At 42.5% G+C, this 19,526-nt stretch overlaps 1 protein-coding gene across 3 annotated transcripts in view; it reads right to left on the reverse strand.

Annotated features, from left to right (window-relative positions):
• Positions 1 to 19,526, reverse strand: part of pigg (phosphatidylinositol glycan anchor biosynthesis class G (EMM blood group)) — a 55,023-nt gene that overhangs the window by 8,979 nt on the left and 26,518 nt on the right. For 2 of the 3 annotated variants that reach the window (XR_012957324.1, XM_076103007.1), the window contains exons 9-11: positions 15,526 to 15,929; positions 13,926 to 14,117; positions 2,799 to 3,108 (exon numbers count right to left, since the gene is read on the reverse strand). Coding sequence is in view for 2 of the 3 variants with exons in the window: in XM_076103007.1 (XP_075959122.1) it covers positions 2,799 to 3,108; positions 13,926 to 14,117; positions 15,526 to 15,929 (906 nt within the window). In the remaining variant the exon portion in view is untranslated. Of the gene's footprint in view, positions 1 to 87; positions 120 to 2,798; positions 3,109 to 13,925; positions 14,118 to 15,525; positions 15,930 to 19,526 lie in introns of all 3 variants that reach the window. The other variant, XM_076103006.1, reaches the window with a different exon arrangement.

Below are 19,526 nucleotides of genomic sequence, written 5' to 3' on the forward strand. Positions count from 1 at the left end.
AATCCAAATGGGCTCATTTACAGTTCTGCGTTGTATAATTAGCAAATTCCACGGGCGTAACAAGTGATAATTAAATTCAACATTCACTGTGATGGAGGTCTGCTGTGGCCTGCTCCACCCTGAACATGCACGTACACGAGGAGAAAAAAAAACATCAGGGAGATGAGCAGAGATCAAGGAAGTCTTTCCTGTTTCATTTTGAAAGCAACGATGAGCCACGAGCAGCAGCACATCAAGCCGTCTGTGCACACATCTCTGATCACAGAGGGAGAGAACATTAACAGCTGCCTCCGTCTCAAACAAACACGCAGTGAATATCAGTGGGCAGGTTGGAGGCTGCATATGGAGATGTTAGACTCGCTGTGATCTTTCAAATGTGCGGAGCGTCGGTCTGCATTGGCCAATAAGTTGTGAGAAGAAAAACAGAAGCGCCACAAATGTTTTAGAGTTAAAGTTCAGACTAAACTGTCTGTCTCACCGAACACAACGATCTATTGTAACTTTGTGTTTGCTGGAAGTTCGGGTCACTTCTGAGCTGTAAAAACACCCTCGTGATGGTTCATATTTCTATACAGACGGTCGCATCTGAATTCACACCAGCGGGGTGACTCGTCCCGACTCGTGTGGCCACACAAACTGGCTCACTTGTGAAGCGTAGACACCTCCTCCTTTCTGCTTCTTACCGACCGTCTGGCTTTGGGACGGCGACAAATCCACAGAAAGCAGAGTCTCACTCGTCCATCGCTTCAAAATGATCAGACAGCCAAGACTTCCACCGCGAGACAGTTAATTCATCACGTGATGCGGTTTATGCGATGCTAGCAATGTCTGCGTCTGAGGTTACCTGAAAGATTTCCCATAATCCTCTTGTGTTTTTTGTGTGTTTATCAGCTGCCAAACCACAAGGAGACTTTGAAAACAACAATTTTCTGCCAATATCTACAGTAAAGCCTCTGAAAAGAGCAAGAGTCTCACAACTCTGATCAATGTGCAGCCCGGAGCTCACTGATCAGCTGTAGCAGCGCTCGCTGATCAGATTCTAATTCAACATAGTTGTGATTATTCTGCACGACACCAGTTTGTTTTTGTTTCGGAGCAAGCAAATTGAAATCACACATCTCCGCTTTACGGATCCATCATGGCTACAGCTTCGTCGAGAACGTTATTACTCAAATGTCTGCAATTACATGCCTGGGCGATCGAGGCTGAACATCGTCTGGTGGTGGTCTAATCCCGAGCCCATCACGCTGTTAATGACCCGAGGGGTGACGAGGCTTATTGAATTGTTAGCGATGCATAAGTTCGGCGTTGACAGAAGCGAACCTCTGCTAACCAGATATCGGTCCTGGGTGGAGGCTCAATCAAAAGGCAGGTATCACATCTGCCTTTGGGGAGCATTCAGAGCTCGTAACGCACTCATCCACAGGAAGCAACTAGTCCAGCTGGCCTTCATGCCAGGAAGTAATATCATTTACACACAAACACTCCCTCTGCTCAGAACTGCTCCTCTTGCAGTAGCAAACACTTTATCAGTGGTGATAGCTTTCCTAAATGTTGCTACACTCCGTGTCAGGGCGTTAAATTAGATGTCTCTTCCAATCAGACGAGGAAAACTTGCTTTCTGATTTGTTGTTCCCTGAACTTTTCGTAGGTGTGGGAGGAGGTGGTTTTGACTCTTCACACCTCTGTTCTTCTGGCGTCAGCACCAACAGATCGGTGGAATGGTTGTAATTTGTACACTGGTTTGATTGTTTTTTAATGGCAAGACTTATTTCTGGCTTTGCTCCAGGGTGGATTCAATCGGTAAAGGTAATTTGGAGAGGTTGGTAGGGGGGCTCAAACAAGCTCGTCTGAATTTAACAACTAACATTTAGCGGCCCCATTTACTGTTATTACTCTCAAGTTAAAGCAGTTGGTAATATATATGAATAACACTGTAGGGAACATGTAACTTTGAGATGTTGGTGTCGGGCCACTCAAAGAAAATTATGATTTTCTCAAAAAAAAAGAGCAAGATTTTGATGTTCTATCACAGGGGTCACTAATAGGCGGTCCGGATCCGGACCCAAACGCTGTCCTATCCAGACCCAGACGCATAACCGCTTCCATTTTAACCTGCGCAGCTTTTCTAACCTTTACGACACTCGTTCAGCCGTCTAGGAAACACACCAAACAACTGCATGCGTTGTAAATGATCTCACGTGACGCTACTCGGCCAATCGAATATATGTATTCCAAAATGCATCGTGACTCGAGTGACATTTGCACACAGACAGGGGGGGGGAGACGAGGCGAGACCGAGAGCGAGAGAGAGAGCAGTGGGAGAAGTAAGTGAAGAAGTCATTTCACATGGTGCGCTCTAAAAAGAGAAGAGTGGACCACGAAAACAGAGCTTTGAACAAAGAATGGACGGACTCTTATTTGTTCATTCTTCCTGCTGGCACTACTAAACCACTCCGTCTCATGTGTTCAGATATCGTGGCCATTATTAGAAGCACCGATGTGAAACGCCACTACGAGACCAAACGTACATCTTTAGACCAAACACTCCAGTCTGAACTGAGGGCAAGATGTTGAGATGTGTACAGATTGTTTATTATAAAGTTGACTGAGACCGTTATGATGTGAAATGGATTTAACAAAAGAGAAGAAAAAAGTTCACTCCAGCCAAACTTTCATTTTCATTCATTTTTCTAATTCTACATTACTTCTAACACCTTTCACTGCTCAACTGGCAGTAACACTCAACAACAAGAAGCTGCAGTTACACCTCGCCGACATTCCTTAGGGTGGATTACCTGAAAGTAAAAGAAGGCCTGACCAAACCAGTAGTGCATGATGGTGGTTTGGGCTGCGTCGTAGTGGAGCTTCTTCCAGATGAACCGAGCCATGAGCGTCTGGATCAACAGGCAGCAGCACAGGACCGGCAGGTTGTGAGGGCGAAACAGCAGCGAAACCAACAAGACCAAGCCGCTGTAAATCTCCCACAAGCCCCTGCTCTTCAGCTTGGCATCGGCTGTGACGATCTGGGATCGCAACAGGTCTTTGGTGCCGGTGAAGAAGATGCCCAAGATGAAGACGTAGACAAAGCGGGCCTCCACTGTTCCCCTAAAGGAGAAAGATTACAGGCGGGGTCATTTTTTCATTTTTTCTTGCATTCGCCAGTAAGCAAGCATTGATTTTCCTCCACAAAACTCCTCGTCCAATATTCAAGTAAGTGTGGTAAGTGAGTCTGGGTGTGAGGAAAATAATTGAATTCAGACTTTATATACTGAATGATAAAAGAAAAATGCCTCTTATCAAATAAAGGTGACAACAAAAGCTGTACAAGCTGTACATCAGCATCAGTAACAGCAGATATGGGAAACGGAGTGTAAAAGCTCAAAACAATACGTTTCATTTGTTAACCTTAATTTGTAGAAACAAGTTTGGGACTTTGAACATTTGAACAGTCATACCTGCATATTTCAGTCAGACCTTTGTTGTAATACCTTTTCAAAGTTCACTCCTCCAATTAATTTCCTAACGCTGTCTCTTGTTCGACAGGTTTCTTTATATTCCTGTAACTCATAACCCTTCTTTCATTCAGTATGCAGTGTGTCAATGTAACATTAATAATTAAAGGTGTGAGACTGGAAGACAGAACGAATCACTGGAGGAAAACAGACTTTCACGCCCATCACTCTGTCGGTTGTACTTTCTGCATCACTATAATTTGAGGAACCTGTTATTAACAAATTCTTTCAGCCGATACCGATATCAAAACTCTCCTTTTTTCACAAGTTATAAATAACAACAACCACCACATGTTTTCATTGGTATTTCAGAGACTAATCTGTCTGTTTTCACAGGAAGCACACACTGCAGGTGCCATCGTTGGGAACATGTCAGCAGGATAAACTGAGTACAGACATTTTCATTAACATTCAGTTGCTAGGGCAACAGCTTCGGTCCAAGATCACTTCCTGTGAGCTGCTGCATTCACAAACAGGAAACACAAAGGGCCCCATATGAAATGTTTGAGTGTGCACTGTTGAAGCATAGGTAACATTAAATACCATTTCTTAAAATAAAAAACGCCAAGCCAAATGTAAGCTAAAGGGTAGCCTTACTGCCAGCAACCTAACCAAAGCATTTCAGCCCGTTACCGGTTATATGTGTGAACACTGGAGTAAGATAAGACGGCATTTTGAATTATGAGTTGAGAAATATACAAAACTCTAAATTCCCATGAATAATTATTTAGTTGCATTTGAATATACACTCAGTTGTCAGTTTATTAGACTTATATCTAAAACTAATGCAGTCTGATAATGAGAGGAACATTATAACCTTCATGAAGGTACAGTAGAATGTACAGCAACGCCGTGGTGTTAGACTACATGACTAGATAAACTGAGTCTTCTCAATTTATATGGCACAAAAAAAGCCTCGCTGGAGCCTCGCTGGGTGTAACGTGATGTCACAAAACTCGATGGACCAATAAGAATGATAACAAGGTACGATGTTGAGTGAGGAGGGAACATCAAACCCTGCGCTGCTGCTTAGCACGGCGGTGTTAGCAAGCTAACTAGCCAGCTGTCCATTAGTTAGCTTGCTTGCTAACTCCACCACGCTTTAATCCCGTGTGTGGACAAGGCATCGACTTTTTAAACGTTACTCATTCATTCCGGCTCTCTGTGCTTTGTAATGTTACTACGCCACTGCTTGTTTTAGACTTGACATAAGTCTGTTTAGTTTATACGGAAGTTAGCCTGCTACAAATGTCTCAATGACAACAGTACACACAAAAATAGCCGCCACTCTGACCATCATGCTACGTTGATTTGAATGGGAATGTCCGCTCTACTCCTATTTTATATCTATGGTACAAGTACACTGTGGTGGGAAGAGGTCTCATCAGACAACATGAGTGAAAACACCAGTGTGAGCGGACTATGGCTACATTAAACGGGTTGAATGGAGTTGTAAAAGGTGTTCTGTGACTTTAACTTCTGCCTCTATGCCAAGTCTACTATGGTTCCTAGTTGTGAATGTTTATGAGTTAATAAAGCAATACAATTTACAAACTGGTTGATTTCAATTATGAGTAAAATTGTTCAAATAAAGCTTTGTCATTCATACCGTTTGTCGTTTGTTTGGTCGACTGTCTGGTTATTTAGTTTTGGCTGGTTAGACCCAAACATTGTTTGTAGTTTCTAGGATGTGAGCTTTGTAAGCTCACATCCTAGAAACCACACCACACAGATTTAAGGCTCATAATGCATGCCCTGTAACTCTGGGTCTTAAGTCTGAAGCTGCTACAAGGTTAAAACTACAAGGTTTCTATAAAGGCTTACTCCACAAAAATCACTTCCCAACTATCAATAATTTATATGCTCAAAAAGTCCCAAATTGAAGCTTTAAAGGAAAAGTGCTTTCGATTATGAAGGCAATTACATTTAGTCTAATTTCCATTTCAGGCATTCAGCGTATGCTCTTATCCACAGAAACCTAAATGGAGAGAGCTTTTTCTCCTAAAATCTGCCCTTTAATTACATTTACTAATATAGTAAATTAGCCCTCAAGAAAAAAGAAAGCAGACAACAAAAGAGACGTTAGAGCTCTGGTGGTGATAAGTTGTTTTATTCTATTTCAGCATGGATGGAGGGAAAATGAAGAGCATTAAGAGCTAATGAAGTCTAGGGAGCCACTGAGTTTGAGGAGTTACAGCCGGAGGACACTGAAGCTTTTAATTGTATTCTCTGCAAACATGAAGCGATTAACCCAGTCATCAATACAATGTATTTTTTTTATAAGTTCACCTATTGGCCACACAGTACCCCATATAATAACTAACATTAATATGAAGTAGCTTCTGGTCATTTTTCCAAACGCTAATTGCTAAAAAGCTATTTACGCATTTTGGAAACCGAAGCATGACATTACAAATGTCAAGAGAAGGCTTACGCAGAGCAAAGGGACATTTCTTTTGCAGCAGGATGCAGTCAGAGCCGAGGAAGTGTTACGGGATAATAGCCGACCCTGAAGGAGTTGAGCAAGTATTGGACATGTATTATTAATCCGTGTGTTTTGTGGAAACCTGTTCCAACGGAGGGAAGGAGCAGCGTAATATGCTCCATGCAGCACTATTCTTCATTATTCACTACTCCCCTCACAATGTGGCAGGGATTGTATTCATCATTATTTCATGGGGAAGGAAACGTGAAAAAATCCTGGCGTGGATTTGATTTTATGCGAGGACAGCGATGGGTTTAAGCTGCCGGGCTGACTTGTTAACTCGCGCGCTGGGTGGAAAGAATTGAGAGTATAACAAACTAATCTTTGTCACGTTTGTGCTTAACAAAAAGTATTGCGCCACGCTCTTAATTGTCTTACAACTACAGGAAAACACATGAGATTTAGATGTGAAACGTTGACAGATGCCTCCTGTGGTGAAACCTGTATATTTAACTCAGACTGCAGTGATAAGACACATCACTCTGAGGCAAGAAGCCCCGAGACAAGGCTGAAAGGAAGCTTGTTTGCTTTGACATTTTCGATGCAAAAAAATAAAAATAAAAGCACAAGCCCTCCTCCTTGTTTGAGCGATCAAGATTTGTGGTTCACAAAGTGTCTGCAGTCACTTCAAGTGTCTCCTGATTACAGTACATCACACAGCACAGCTTTGCACCAATCAGAGTCCTCAACTTTTCCAGCATTTACTTAATCATTTAGCTAACGGGGGGGATTACGCAATCTGTTTCCATCAGACTCTACAGACAAACAGCAGGGACTGCAACAACACTAAACAAGACTCCTGCAACACCCTCCTGTCAGCCTGTCCCCTTGAAGGACAGATTAACAATAAAGTCATGAGAGACGTAAGCAAGCTAATCGCAGCAGTTAGAGGAGCAGCATGTAACGATGGGTTAATAATGCTGCCTTCTGATCTGTGTGTGCTTGGTGGCAATATGCAAAGCATCTTGGAACTTCGTTCCAAAGGGAGGTTTTGTTCCAGACTATGGAGAGTTTAATTGTTGAGTCATTAGTATTGAACAACAATCCCAGCAGCCCTCCTCGGATACATTGTCATTTTGTATCGAGGAGTTTGTAAAAGTCCTCCAACTGCCCTTTAGCGTGCTGCTGTTCAGACCACCGAACACACACACACAAGGTCACGGCAGGCTCGCTCTCGTTCCAGAACAACAGCAAAGAAAAGGCCATACTTGTTGTGATAATGGTGTTCAGCTGCGTCTTCCAGCAGAGCACATTTATCATAAGGAACAATGCTAACAGTGCTCTTTTCTTTTTTTGTGGATTTGAGAACTACAGCCCTGAAACATTAAAGTCTTTCTAGAGAGTGCCACTATCAGATCAATAAGACAAGGCAGGTCATTAAACATTCATTAGGGCAGACGCAGTAATACCGTATCCCCAATGTATTCATTAATCAATGGATCAAAGTATATCTAGTCAGGTACAGGGAAAATGACTCTGCTCAAAATATGTCCAACACAGCATTACTCACACACTGATTCCCTCTGGTGGAGCTTTCATACTAAACATATTCTCCTTATGATTAGGGTAGCACAGGGTCACGCAAGTTCTGGAAAATGTCCAAAGGTTAAGGACATTTTGCACAATCAAAAATTCACTATTAAAAATTGGTTGTCCACTTTAAAACCCTAAGTTTGCACACTGCCCATATTGTTGGCTCAAATGATCACAGTACTTTTCCCAATTAGATAACTTGCTAGCCACATGGCATATTTCACATTGTATGTATTTAACTAATGAATGCATTCTGTCTGTTTACCGTATGACATGTAAATACAGCCTGAGCAAATCACCCCTATGTTTCCATTTTATTCCTGTTATTTCCCACCATAAAAAATTTCCATCTTGAATATTCCCAAAATTTTTAACACAGTTTTGGTGATTCCACATCTGTCTGCATCTTCTCACTAGTTTGAGGTGGGCGGGGCTCAGTTGGGGAAAAAGGTGATGTCACGTTTCCGAATTCCCTTCCTGATCTGATCAAACCACACTCACACAGTGTTGATGAAGCAGATCAGCTAAAGTATCAAACTCTACATATATAACCATAACCACAGCATGTTTATTCAAACCGTGACATTTGATTGCAGCTCATTTAGTCACGAGTATTGAATGTTACTGAGGTAAAAATGTCAGATGTTAAAGGGGCTTTGAGGGGCTTTAAGGCCTCGGGGATCTCGGGGAATCCTCCATCGGCTGGTGAGAAAACTTGACCGGCCGAATCGATCAGATAGTTTGCTTCATCTTGTAATGTTAATAGCAGCAGCAGACAGAAAACTGTTGCTTGACAAGCTGTGGTACAGAGGAGCTGCCTGGATTTCATGTTACCTTGGAAACTAGCGCGGGTGTTCCAGCAAGTGAAGAAGAAAAGGTGAGACTGCGTCCGATCCCCTCAACATGTTTGGTATATCTTCTTCATCAATCACCTGCATCGGGCTAACACTTACAGTAAATCAGCCAAAACAAGTAACGTACTGCCAGAGGAAAGCTTTGAGGCCCAACAGCGAGGAGGGCCGGCCCACTCTGTCTGAGACGTGGTCCTTCTGTGGGTTACATCGGAGCACGTCGAAGTCGCTACTGTAGAAATGCCGCTGGGACAAAGTGGCAGACTTTGAAACAATGGTCACAGACAAAACATCTAATTACACTACAAACCACTAGATCAATGGAGAACCTGGCAGACCAAGTTAAAATGAAGGTACATCTACATACTCCAGCAACCTGTCAGTCAGTCATTCTCGGAAGGACTAAGTTTGCTATAGCTACCTGATCTTTACCTTCAGTGGGGGCACAACACACGACCTCATCTACGTCAGCGATGAACAGTGAAACTTCTGCTCCATGAATAGAACCAGCCAACGTAGTCAAAGAGCTTTGCGAATGCGCTCATTTGCCATTTCATTTATTCAGCAAACAGCATTGAAATGTAACTTCAGTCGGCCGCAACGCTTTTCCATTTTCACCAGAAACCATAAAGCAGGGTTTTTGAAAATGAAATGTTGATTGGTTTTTGCAATTTCGATTTCAAAATTGTGAGAGAATGCCCATGGGAAATGAAAACATTATTGCACTTTCAATTTAATTTAGTCTACCAAATGCTTCAGCAGATCAATACCAGCTTGTTCAGCTTTATGCTCTATATTGAAATCAGCTTTTTTTTTTTTTTTTTGTTTTTTTAACTAACATGATTTATAAAGAATAAGTACACACTAAAGCACTTTTATGAGCAATTCTTGAAAGTCAATAGAGAATAATGATTTGTTAAATGTTACCACTGACGTGCTGCACCAACACAGAATTGCCTTTGAAACAGGGTTATAAAATGGTTCACCTCTTGGGTAATAAAAGTGAATTCTGTGTGTGAATATTTGTCTGACAATGCTTGTGTGTGTGTGTGTGTGTGTGTGTGTGTGTGTGTGTGTGTGTGTGTGTGTGTGTGTGTGTGTGTGTGTGTGGCAGGGTTTTCACAGGTGTTTTGAGACGAGTTTGAATACATTTCCATTTTTAAGCGGGATCGGTATGCATGAATATTTTTAAATTTGGAAACAGCCCCTTTATAGAGAAAGCAGTACGTGATAAAATGGGTCATGTTATGTGCAGGTGTGAAGCACATGCACGCACGCGTGCGCACGCACGCACACACACACGCACATGAAAACACGAAAACAAACATTGTAAATGCTTGTTGTAGCGTCACGTTTGGTAGACAATGTGGCGGAGACTGAAAGAAACTTTGGCTGTGATGAATAGAGGCTTAGACAGGCTTGGCCCTCAGCCGGCTGCCTTGACGTTCAGCTACTTCCTATTAAAACATTAAAAATATAATTTGCTTCATCATAACCTTCACTTCACCTTTCTTTGTAGATAACTTTTTTATCGTTGTGCTCGGGTTGAAATCAGTCAATCTCCATATACAAGTAACATAAAATAATAATGCGGAGTACATTTGCTCTGTCAGTTGTCTATTTTTAGGTTCATGTCTGATTATGCCAGAAGGAAGGTGTGTGTGTGTGTGTGTGTGTGTGTGTGTGTGTGTGTGTGTGTGTGTGTGTGTGTGTGTGTGTGTGTGAGGGAGAAACACAGAACGAGAGAGACGAACTGTATCCACAGTGACATCAATCCAAGTAACTCTTTAAACTCTGAAGCGTTTAAAGTGAGCAGCGTTGGCTCAACCCCATTAGCCATTTTGAAAGATGCAACAGTGCAATTAGGCAGTTGGCACAAAGGGAAGGCGAGGAGGGAACCGGGGAGTAGCCAGGGGGGGGGGGGGGGGGGGGGGCTGTACTCTGATAAAACACACAGAAAGAGTTACCCAGGAGGACCAGCCTTAAAGAAGGGTCACTGCACAAAGCCGTCCCTTTTTACATTTAACTTTACAGTGTGTAGGAAAAAAAAATACAGCATTGAAATTTATTTTTTCATTCCACAGAACAATAAATGACTGATATTCTATCTAAAACAACCATAAGTTCAACAATATTGTTTGACAATACCAAACCAAAAGAAACTGACCTGTGGGAAATTTCCAACATTGATTCAAACAACTCAGCAGATGGAAATAAATTTGACTATAATTACACAAACATAACTTCTCCTTGCCAAGCAATCAAAATACAGCACCTGAGATCTCACAAGACCAGAGACTACAGCTCGTCTTAGCTCCATATAAAGCCAGCGATTCCCTCTGTGGACTCGGTCTAAAATACATTCTTGAGGCGGAGCGCCGTAATGATCAACACCTTGAGGTCTGAAGAGAAAAAGCTGAAGGACCGGGTCAACGTCAACCTTGTCAATCACGCAGTTCGTCAAAAGGAGCCGGGGTCCCTGCATGGCTTTAGTCAGGTGTCTTTGTGTGGGTGAGGGTGAGAGGTGGAGTTTTTAATTAGGCGAGCAAGTAGGAGAGACTGCCAAGGAGAACAGGAAAGGTTAGGGAAGGCCAGGTACTGTTGGTAGATGAAGGGAGGTCAGGAAAACTAGACAGGAGAACTGTGTGCAAGCCTGCACACTCATTATTTTCTGACGGGGGTTAGTAGGAGATAACTCTGTGCCAAGCTACAGTCTGCAGAATGAAAAATTACCACACTTAGCAGCTGCAAGATGGTCGATCACCTCTCTTTCTGGACAATGCTAACAGCAGCTATTACATATAGATTGTGCTAAAGGATCCAGTGTTTACAGTGTAAAGAAGCATACATTTTCAAGGATAATGATGTCTTCTTTTTAAGGCACACATTAAACATGGTTTTTCATTACTTCAGGTTGAGTTCAAGGACACAGATTGTCTAAGGTGCACAGGAACCGTTTTATCATACACCGTGTGAAATGAAGGTGATTATGAAGCTAGTAGTTTGATTGATTAAGGTTTGAGGCTCTGGGAGAGGAGATTCCTATCCTCAGGTGTATACCACAAGGGATTCAGTGCAGCTGCAGGTTCAACAAATACAAACTCAAGATTTATCTTTCAACGATAGCAGGAGGAACTCAAGAGCAAATTCCTCCCCAAAAAGCTGGAAAAGCACCCCCCTTATCATTAAGCAGTGCAGTAGCTAGTAAAACTTCTCAAAGTTGAATATTCTTTTGCTTTTTGCAAACAATCAGGAAAATGTCCGTGGCTAATTCTGGTCCCCAAATCGGTCAAAGAACTGCTTGATTTAATATGATTTTTATTTTATTACATAAAGAAGACTTGGCGTCTCCAGCCATGCTAGAGGCTCTGTGAGGCTGTATTCAGGCACAGCGGTGCTGAATCCTACTGTTGGGTCGCTAACATGACAATGGTATACAGCTGATGGGAATGACATTAGTTTTGCAGATAATTGTACATAAACTTGGGTATTTGATAAATTAAGATGTTGAAATTATATTATAGATTATAATAAAAATAAATCACCAATTTACTGTAATTCATCCAGTGTTAAACATGAATGTGTGAGCCCATGTCATGGCAGATAGTCCAAAACCACAAATATGAACCTTCTGCTGACTTACAAGCCAAGCGATCACCAACGTCACGCAACATTTAGGGATCATAAATGTCAACGGAATTTTGTGCCAATCCGTCCAAGAAATACTATTTCAGATAAGTGCAAACTTTGACCTGCTGTGTGCACTAAAAGAAAAGTCAGGGGACCAGCAAAGCAATTAGGACCCATCCTCTGGGGATCATGAATGTCTGTATAAAATGTTATGGCAATCTGTCTAATAGTTGTTGCGATATTTCACCAAAGTGGTGGACCGACCAACCGACCAACATCGTCAACTCTAAAGCCACGCCGCTGGCTGAAAACACATGGTTTCTAAAAGACCTCCAATAGTCATGTTTGGTTGCTGTTCAGTGCTAACAGGCGCTAAGATTACAGCCTGCACTGTATTTTGCACATCTTGAGGCTCGCCGAGGAGCTCCGACATATTTCCAAACCTAACGATGAGCAGTGCATGGTTTTGTATTTCAGTCATGGAAGCTGAAAAAAAGAATAATTTTCAAGCCAAATGAAAAGCAAATTTACAAAACTATTATTCCAATACTCTGCATGTTGATGTATTGCCTCCTCACTATCCCTGTTCAATCTGAACTCTAATTATCTAGCTTACTCCTCTGTCTTGTGAGAACGTGACTTTGTTTCCATCAGTTAGGAGGACAGGATGTGTGGGTGGGGCGGTGGCTGTGCCAGAGGAGAAAAGAATAGTCGATACTACTGTCAATTAAAATCAACAGTCATAGATTGTGCGACTCGCTTCTCAGTGTAATTAAATTAATTTGAGACGCTGTCAGACCTTTTTTTTTTTAGGACTTGAGGGCACACTGGGTTGGGGAGATTTAATGCAGGTTGATGTAAAGAAAATAAAAAACAACTGCACAGCACTTCGTCACCACAGATCCAACCACAGACCCATTTTGTCTTCTTTTTAGGGGGGGCTAGGGGATCTTTAGGGGGAGATAGCAGGTCAACAGCATGTGCCACATAATTATGTACAAAGTATAAATCATCGGAAAGCTGGGAACCTGAAGATAAATTGTGCTGCAGCACAGCACTGCGTGTCATGTGTTTCCAGTGATACATCTGGAATAAACATTGTGTTTCGGTGCGGCGCCTGTTGAAACGTTGAAAGTTTGAAGTGTACAAGGGCTTAGAACATTAAGATGGAAACATACGATAGCCAATCCCATGTTCACTTTATGTCTCATCAATTGTCGCAGCACTTTTTTGGGGTTGTTCAAATTTGCTACACAGATTTGGTGCAACATTTAATCACTTTTGACTACAATCGGGCTCAATGGATCCACAAGAATCTCAACTTTCCAGTCAAATGCAATTTATGCAACACCGAGACTGTTTAGGTGGAAATGCATTGAGACTGCATGCAAAGTACTGCATGCATGTCGCCCCATACTGCATGGGATTAGCATAAAGTGAGCATGTCTGTAAAGGGGAGACTCGTGGGTTCCCACAGAACCCATTTTCATTCTGATAACTTACGGTGAGAGGTCAAGGGAGCTCTTTGAAAATGGCCATGCCAGTTCTTCCCTCACCAAACTTTTGCCTGACTTTGGTTGTTAATTAATCCTCCCTCCTGACATGCATGACATGGTTGGCACCAATGGATAGCTTAGGATATCTAGTTTCATGTATTACCAGTATCTTCACTAGCTTTAAAACCGAGCCAGCTCCCGCCTCTGAAAGACAATAATGGCGGACGAGGACGCCGGCGTCCGAGGGGGGAGTTTCAGAGGTTATGCGGGTGTGTGAGTGTTTGTCCTAAGCCTGCACGCTCAAACAGAGCAACTCAGCACTCCTGCACTGTTAAGCAACCCGCTAACAGGGGACAGCAATTAGCCAAGTCTTCATGGTGAATGACCTTAAATCAAAGAGTTCACAAGAACTTACTTGGACGTAGTTCGACCAGAGTGTTGCCAGGGAAACAACACATTGCCGACAGCTGCCCGGTAGCTGTAGACACCCAGAAGTCCGAGGGCGAGGGCGACCTTAGAGACCCACGAACAGCGTCTTTGAACCAGGAGGTAGATGAGAAGCAGGCAGAAAGCAGCCAGCAGGGAGAGCACCGTCCTGTGCTCGGAGCTGGAACAGAGAGACAAGCGGTCCTGGGGTTAAGAAAACGCTGGAGTTCTCCCAGTTTTATGAGCGAATTCAATTTAAGAACACAATTACAGGACACATAGTATGCATTTCAACATTTCCCTTATTTCACTGTAGAATATAATGAGCAAAAATGAATCTGCCCAATCAGAAAAAGAAAGCTCAAACCTTGAAGTAGACTATTTACTGAGCAACAGAGAACATTTGGATGAGATGAAACACGGTCAGTGATATCCGCCAGCAGTAGTTTAAACTTTAAAGAGGCACGGCTCTTCAATTGTTCACTGGAGTTAAGGCCGTATAGTCTGAAATTACACCGCCGCCGAGCACAGACTAGAGTAATAAGCCCTCAAAGGACATTTTTTGCTGGAACGTTTTGCTGGAACAGACAGCGGTGAGTACTTTTGAGACAAGATGAGGCGTAACACTACCTAGATCTCATTATCCAAGCAACGGGCAGCGCAGGTAGCAAGAAAGGGCAGCGCCGGACAGGGAAAGGGTCAGAACCCACATCTCTATTCCACGATGTGATGCATGTTAAAGAACAAACCGTAATCCCCTGCCCCCGTGCTGTTGACAGAATGTTAATGGCTCAGACTGAGCAATCACAGAACCCATTTTCCCGTCTTGAATCTTTAAGAAAAGAAAAATAAATAAGTGGAGGGTCCTGTCAGCTTCTCAGCCAGAAAAACACCCTTAATAAATGCTTCGGTGTCAGGTGAAAAGACGTGTATAGCGCTCCTTAAGTCTGTGATGACCAAATCATTCAGGGACTCACTTTGTTATTAACTGTAATTTCCTTGTATATTTCACTCAACCAGCCTCGTCTATGTCCTAGATTTCACATAATGGCCGGCCTGTATATTCCCCAGATAACAGGATTGAGCTGCTTACATTGATCTGTTGCTCTCACGGGTCGGTGGAGAGACAAATGGAGATTGTCGCTGCATTGCGTTCTAGACTACTGAGGCTGTTGTCTTTGGACAATTTGGTATCACTGTCTTTTTATTTACAATGAATCTCTACGTATAACCACTTTTGTGTTGATAAATAGGGAACGGCCGAAGACTTCAGAGAAGCCAAAGAGAAAGACGGACCACTCCGTCTCTTTGCTATTCATAGAGTGGTGCGTCTTCTCCCAGAGGAACCTCTTAGAATCATAATGCTGCCAAGAGTAATTATGCATCAGCCAGGTAGCTGCTGCAAGTTAACACTCTGCTTTGCAAAAATGACAAGTGTCATAACAAGTGAGATGATGAGTCACCTGCAAAAATGCTGGAGTGAAATAAAAAAAGCAGCATTTGAAAATGAAAATCGCCATTATTAAATGTAGGAAGTTATATTTTTTGCTGTTGTTTGTTGTTCATTTTAGACTAATGGTAAACCCAACCTGTTAAGCCAGTGTCCCATGTCGGGACGATGAGCCCACTGCACCCCGGTCTGGTTGAGGGAGCGCAGCAGTCGGCAGCAGAGCAGAGTGAAGGGCGGCGTGGCTAACGCTAGCCACCTCTCGGAGCAAACCTCTGCCCTGGGGTGAGCAGAGGGATGGCAGTCTTTGGAAGGGAGGATGGGCTCCTCCTCATCTCCAGGGCCCCTCTGCTCTCTGAAGTACTTGCGGCACACGTCTTGGAAGACGGCGAGGCAGAGGGTGCTGAGCAGGAAGTACCAGGTTTGGTGCTCCTCTTCTACGAAGCTGCTCGCCGCCAAGCTGAGGGTGTGTCCGACCGTGCCGGCCAGAAGCAACACGTCCAGCTCCGACAGGGACCACTCACTGCCGCCGCTCCTCGATGGAGACTGTGAAAGAAAACAAAAAGAGCATTAAGATGCGTTTCCTGTGGTTACAGCGGAGTGCAAACAACATTTATACGTTACGTCTGACAAAGAGGTCATTCTTTTTCTCTTGGACCTTGAAACAGTAGATCTTGCTGGAGATCCAGATCTGGGATCTCCACAAGCGATTACTATCATGTTTGTAGCCAAAAGTACAAAGGTAACAGATACCGAATTCTCAATATTAGGAGTAAGTTCGCTGCCTCAAGAAATCTATTCAACTTAAGACCATTTTAACTTGATACCATACCAGCTACCACAAGCACACAGGCCTGACACCGGTAGCCTGCCATCAGTGTATGAATGGGTTATGAATGTAAAAGGGTGAATGACATCTAGTGTTTAAAGCGCGTGGAGTGGTCGGAGGACTAGAAAGGCGCGATTCAAGTACAAGTCCATTTACCATTTACCGTGACTGCTCACTCAACCTTTTGTGCCTTCGCCCACATCTGTACTGCGGATCCACTGGCAGATATAATTGTTCCACTCATTGGGATAATCATTGGGACCCAACTACCGCTTGGGTGATTCATACCAATATACTTCAATATTGAAAAACCTCATCTAGTGACACTCGTTAAATGACCCATGTGCTTCATAATAAAACAGTTCAATTTGCAACCACTTACACCTGCGGCTCTATTATCACTTCAAACTAAAAAGTGAGAATATGTGTCCATTGATGCATATACTGCATACTTTTCACATCAAAGAAACAATATCCAGACTTCTGTTTCCCTTTCTGCTAATACATGAGCTTCAGTCAGTCATCACATACGTACGGTACAGGGGCCCCAGGTCGGGGCCCACAGGTGGGTTAGAGGAGACTTTATGGGGGTTTCCAAACAACTGCAGGAGTTATTCCATAGTCGTTCATTTAAAGTTTATTACTGCAGTACATCTTTAAGCTTAATGAGGGAGCCAGAATGTTAGTGTTGTTCTAATCATTGTAGCCTGCTTACATAATGAATCTGATATGAAAGCCTAGCGTACATTCTGTTAGCTTTACTGAAGAGAGGAAATAAAAAGAATGAAATGTTAACTCCACTTAAATACATTAATTTGGTCTCACTTATAAAGTATTTCATTTTTTTGATTTATTTAACGTATGTGTCTTCAGCTGAGATAGCATTAGGTGATGGGGAAACTGCAGGAACTGATATTTTTCCATTTAAAAAAAAGAGAGCTTCCAGAATAAGAGCTTGAGAAACAGTGATAGAGGACTTTTTTGCAGCAGACAGAGACCGTGAGCCGTCATTCATGAATTGCGGTCGGTCATCACATTTCTATAATTGCCGTTTGTCCAATCGCATACTCAAATGCAAATCATTTGGTCCAGTGGGGACGGCTCATCGCCATGTAAAGCAAGTTCAAATCAAGTTCAGCCAGCCTTCTTAGTTCAGCAGCGACGTCTCAGCCCAGCTCACAACCATCAAACACAGCCGTGCATCTTAGCCTGGGCTCACCTGAGGCTGAGCTCCCTCTGTCTGCAGGCTACAGCACCAGTTCACTGTGGGACCGGAGCTTTCACACACATATGCCCGTTTGCTTTACACTACATGCTGTGACATTAAATATTTAGTTCTGGTAGTTGTGTTCCACAAAAATAAAAAGGAAAACAACATCACTCAACTGTGGCAAAGTCAGGACTTACAGCATCTAGGTTGCATACATTTTCATACATTACAAGTATCTCGGTTGTTCTTTCTGAAACTCTTTCCATCACAATTTTTGTTTCCAAGTTCATATTCTTATGAATGTCTCCCAGATTGAATAACCTTTATTTTACTTAATTTTCACGAAATATAGTTCTTTATCCTGCTTATGTTTCAGGGTTGAGTCTTTGGTTAAGCAGGGTCTGCCCATTCATTTTTCAAAACCAGAGCTACCGTTGCATTACTGAGAATATGATGAATGTCCTGTGTGCCAACAACTTCTTTGTTTTTGTTTTTTTGATAAAACACGTCACAGCCCAAAGGGAGCTGTAATATGTTTTTTCCAGCTCCACTGCTCCCTGCTGTAGTCTCTCTCTCCTCCACTGGTCGGTAAATTATGAAATCTCAAAAGCAACATTTGCTCATGTTTTCCTACACTGATTAAATCTTGTTGGCACAGTTTTAAAGGAGATGGAAGACGAGCGTGATAGAAGTATTACTGAAAGAATTAGGAAGCAACATCATTTATACAGAGCTATTATTACCTTATTATTTTCTATTGATGCAATTTCACTAGTTTTCAGCTTGCATGCCATAGCACTATACCAGATAGCACAGATCTTAAATTATCAGTCGTATTAAATCGGTTACACCTCAAAAGGTTAATCCATGCATCCATTTCAAGCTGGTTACACTATTTAAAACAAGACTGATCTCTAGTCTACTCTAAAAAGCTCTTCGGCAGCTGCAACGTATCCAAACTGCAGCCACCCGAGTTCTAACCAAGTGAACATATTACAACAAATCAGAGAATTGATCCCAAAGCTTTGCTGCAGGTGTACAATCACTGACTGGACCAGGGTCTAATTATATTAATGACGTACTTTCTCCGTACGAACCTTCAAGAACACTTAAGTTTTGTGCTTCATGCTTAGCTTTTGTGACTGTTTCAACCAGCTGCTCCAGGAAGTAACTGGTCCCAACCAAGAAATAGTGCAGCACATAACCCCTCGGATATACTTTGGTTTTCTTATGGATTAAACAAACTAAAGGTGACCGGTATAAGTCCTGGTAGGTGGATTAGCTGTTTCCCACTTGTTCCTAGTCTTTGTGCTAAGCTAAGCTAACCTTCGTCTGGCTGTAGCCGTACACTTAATGAACAGATATGAGCGGTATCGACCTCCTCGTCTTGCTCTTCGCTAGAAAGTGAATAAATATGGAAATGTGCGTTTAATTATTTAAAAAGAAGACAGTTATACAATTGAAACAATGGAGGAGAGCCAGGATATGCTCTTCTGTTGATTTAAAGAGCACAACAGGGAGACATATTTTCCGAGCAGCCTCTGAGCCAACATCCACAGTAGAACATCCATCAATCACAACCGGAACTGAAGCCTAATGTATGAATAAAGGATATTACTCCTCTGCCCTTTCACTAGCTTTCCCTGAATCACGTCAAAGCACAGTGAAACGACAGGATGGTGCCCTTTTTGTGAAAAATAAAGTAATATTTTGCCTTAAAATGATTGTAGGGCCCCTGGTACCATCTATGCATGCATGCCAGTCAATATCATATTTCTACGATTTTAGGCCAAAAAATAAAAAGGGGTATTTGTTAAGGGTTAATATTGCCTTTTTTTTTAAAAATGCGGTACACTCACCTTTCGGCTATTTAAATTCATTCAACTGGAATTCTAATCACATTTTTGATGGGCGGTGGGTTAGTGAGTGAGCTTAATCTTCCAGTTGCAGAGAAACTAATCAGGAGGCCTCTAATAAAAGGTTTGGATGCCGCCCATAACGCCGTCATCTGTCAAGTCAAAGCAGCCGCCGCTTTGCGCTTTGATTTCACACCGATTCAAGTGATTGTCTACTGTAACATAACGAGACCTTATCTGACTTCAGG

This window comes from Anarhichas minor, unplaced genomic scaffold, assembly GCF_050575085.1.
Source record: "Anarhichas minor isolate MPS153535 unplaced genomic scaffold, ASM5057508v1 ptg000028l, whole genome shotgun sequence".
NCBI lineage: Eukaryota > Metazoa > Chordata > Actinopteri > Perciformes > Anarhichadidae > Anarhichas > Anarhichas minor.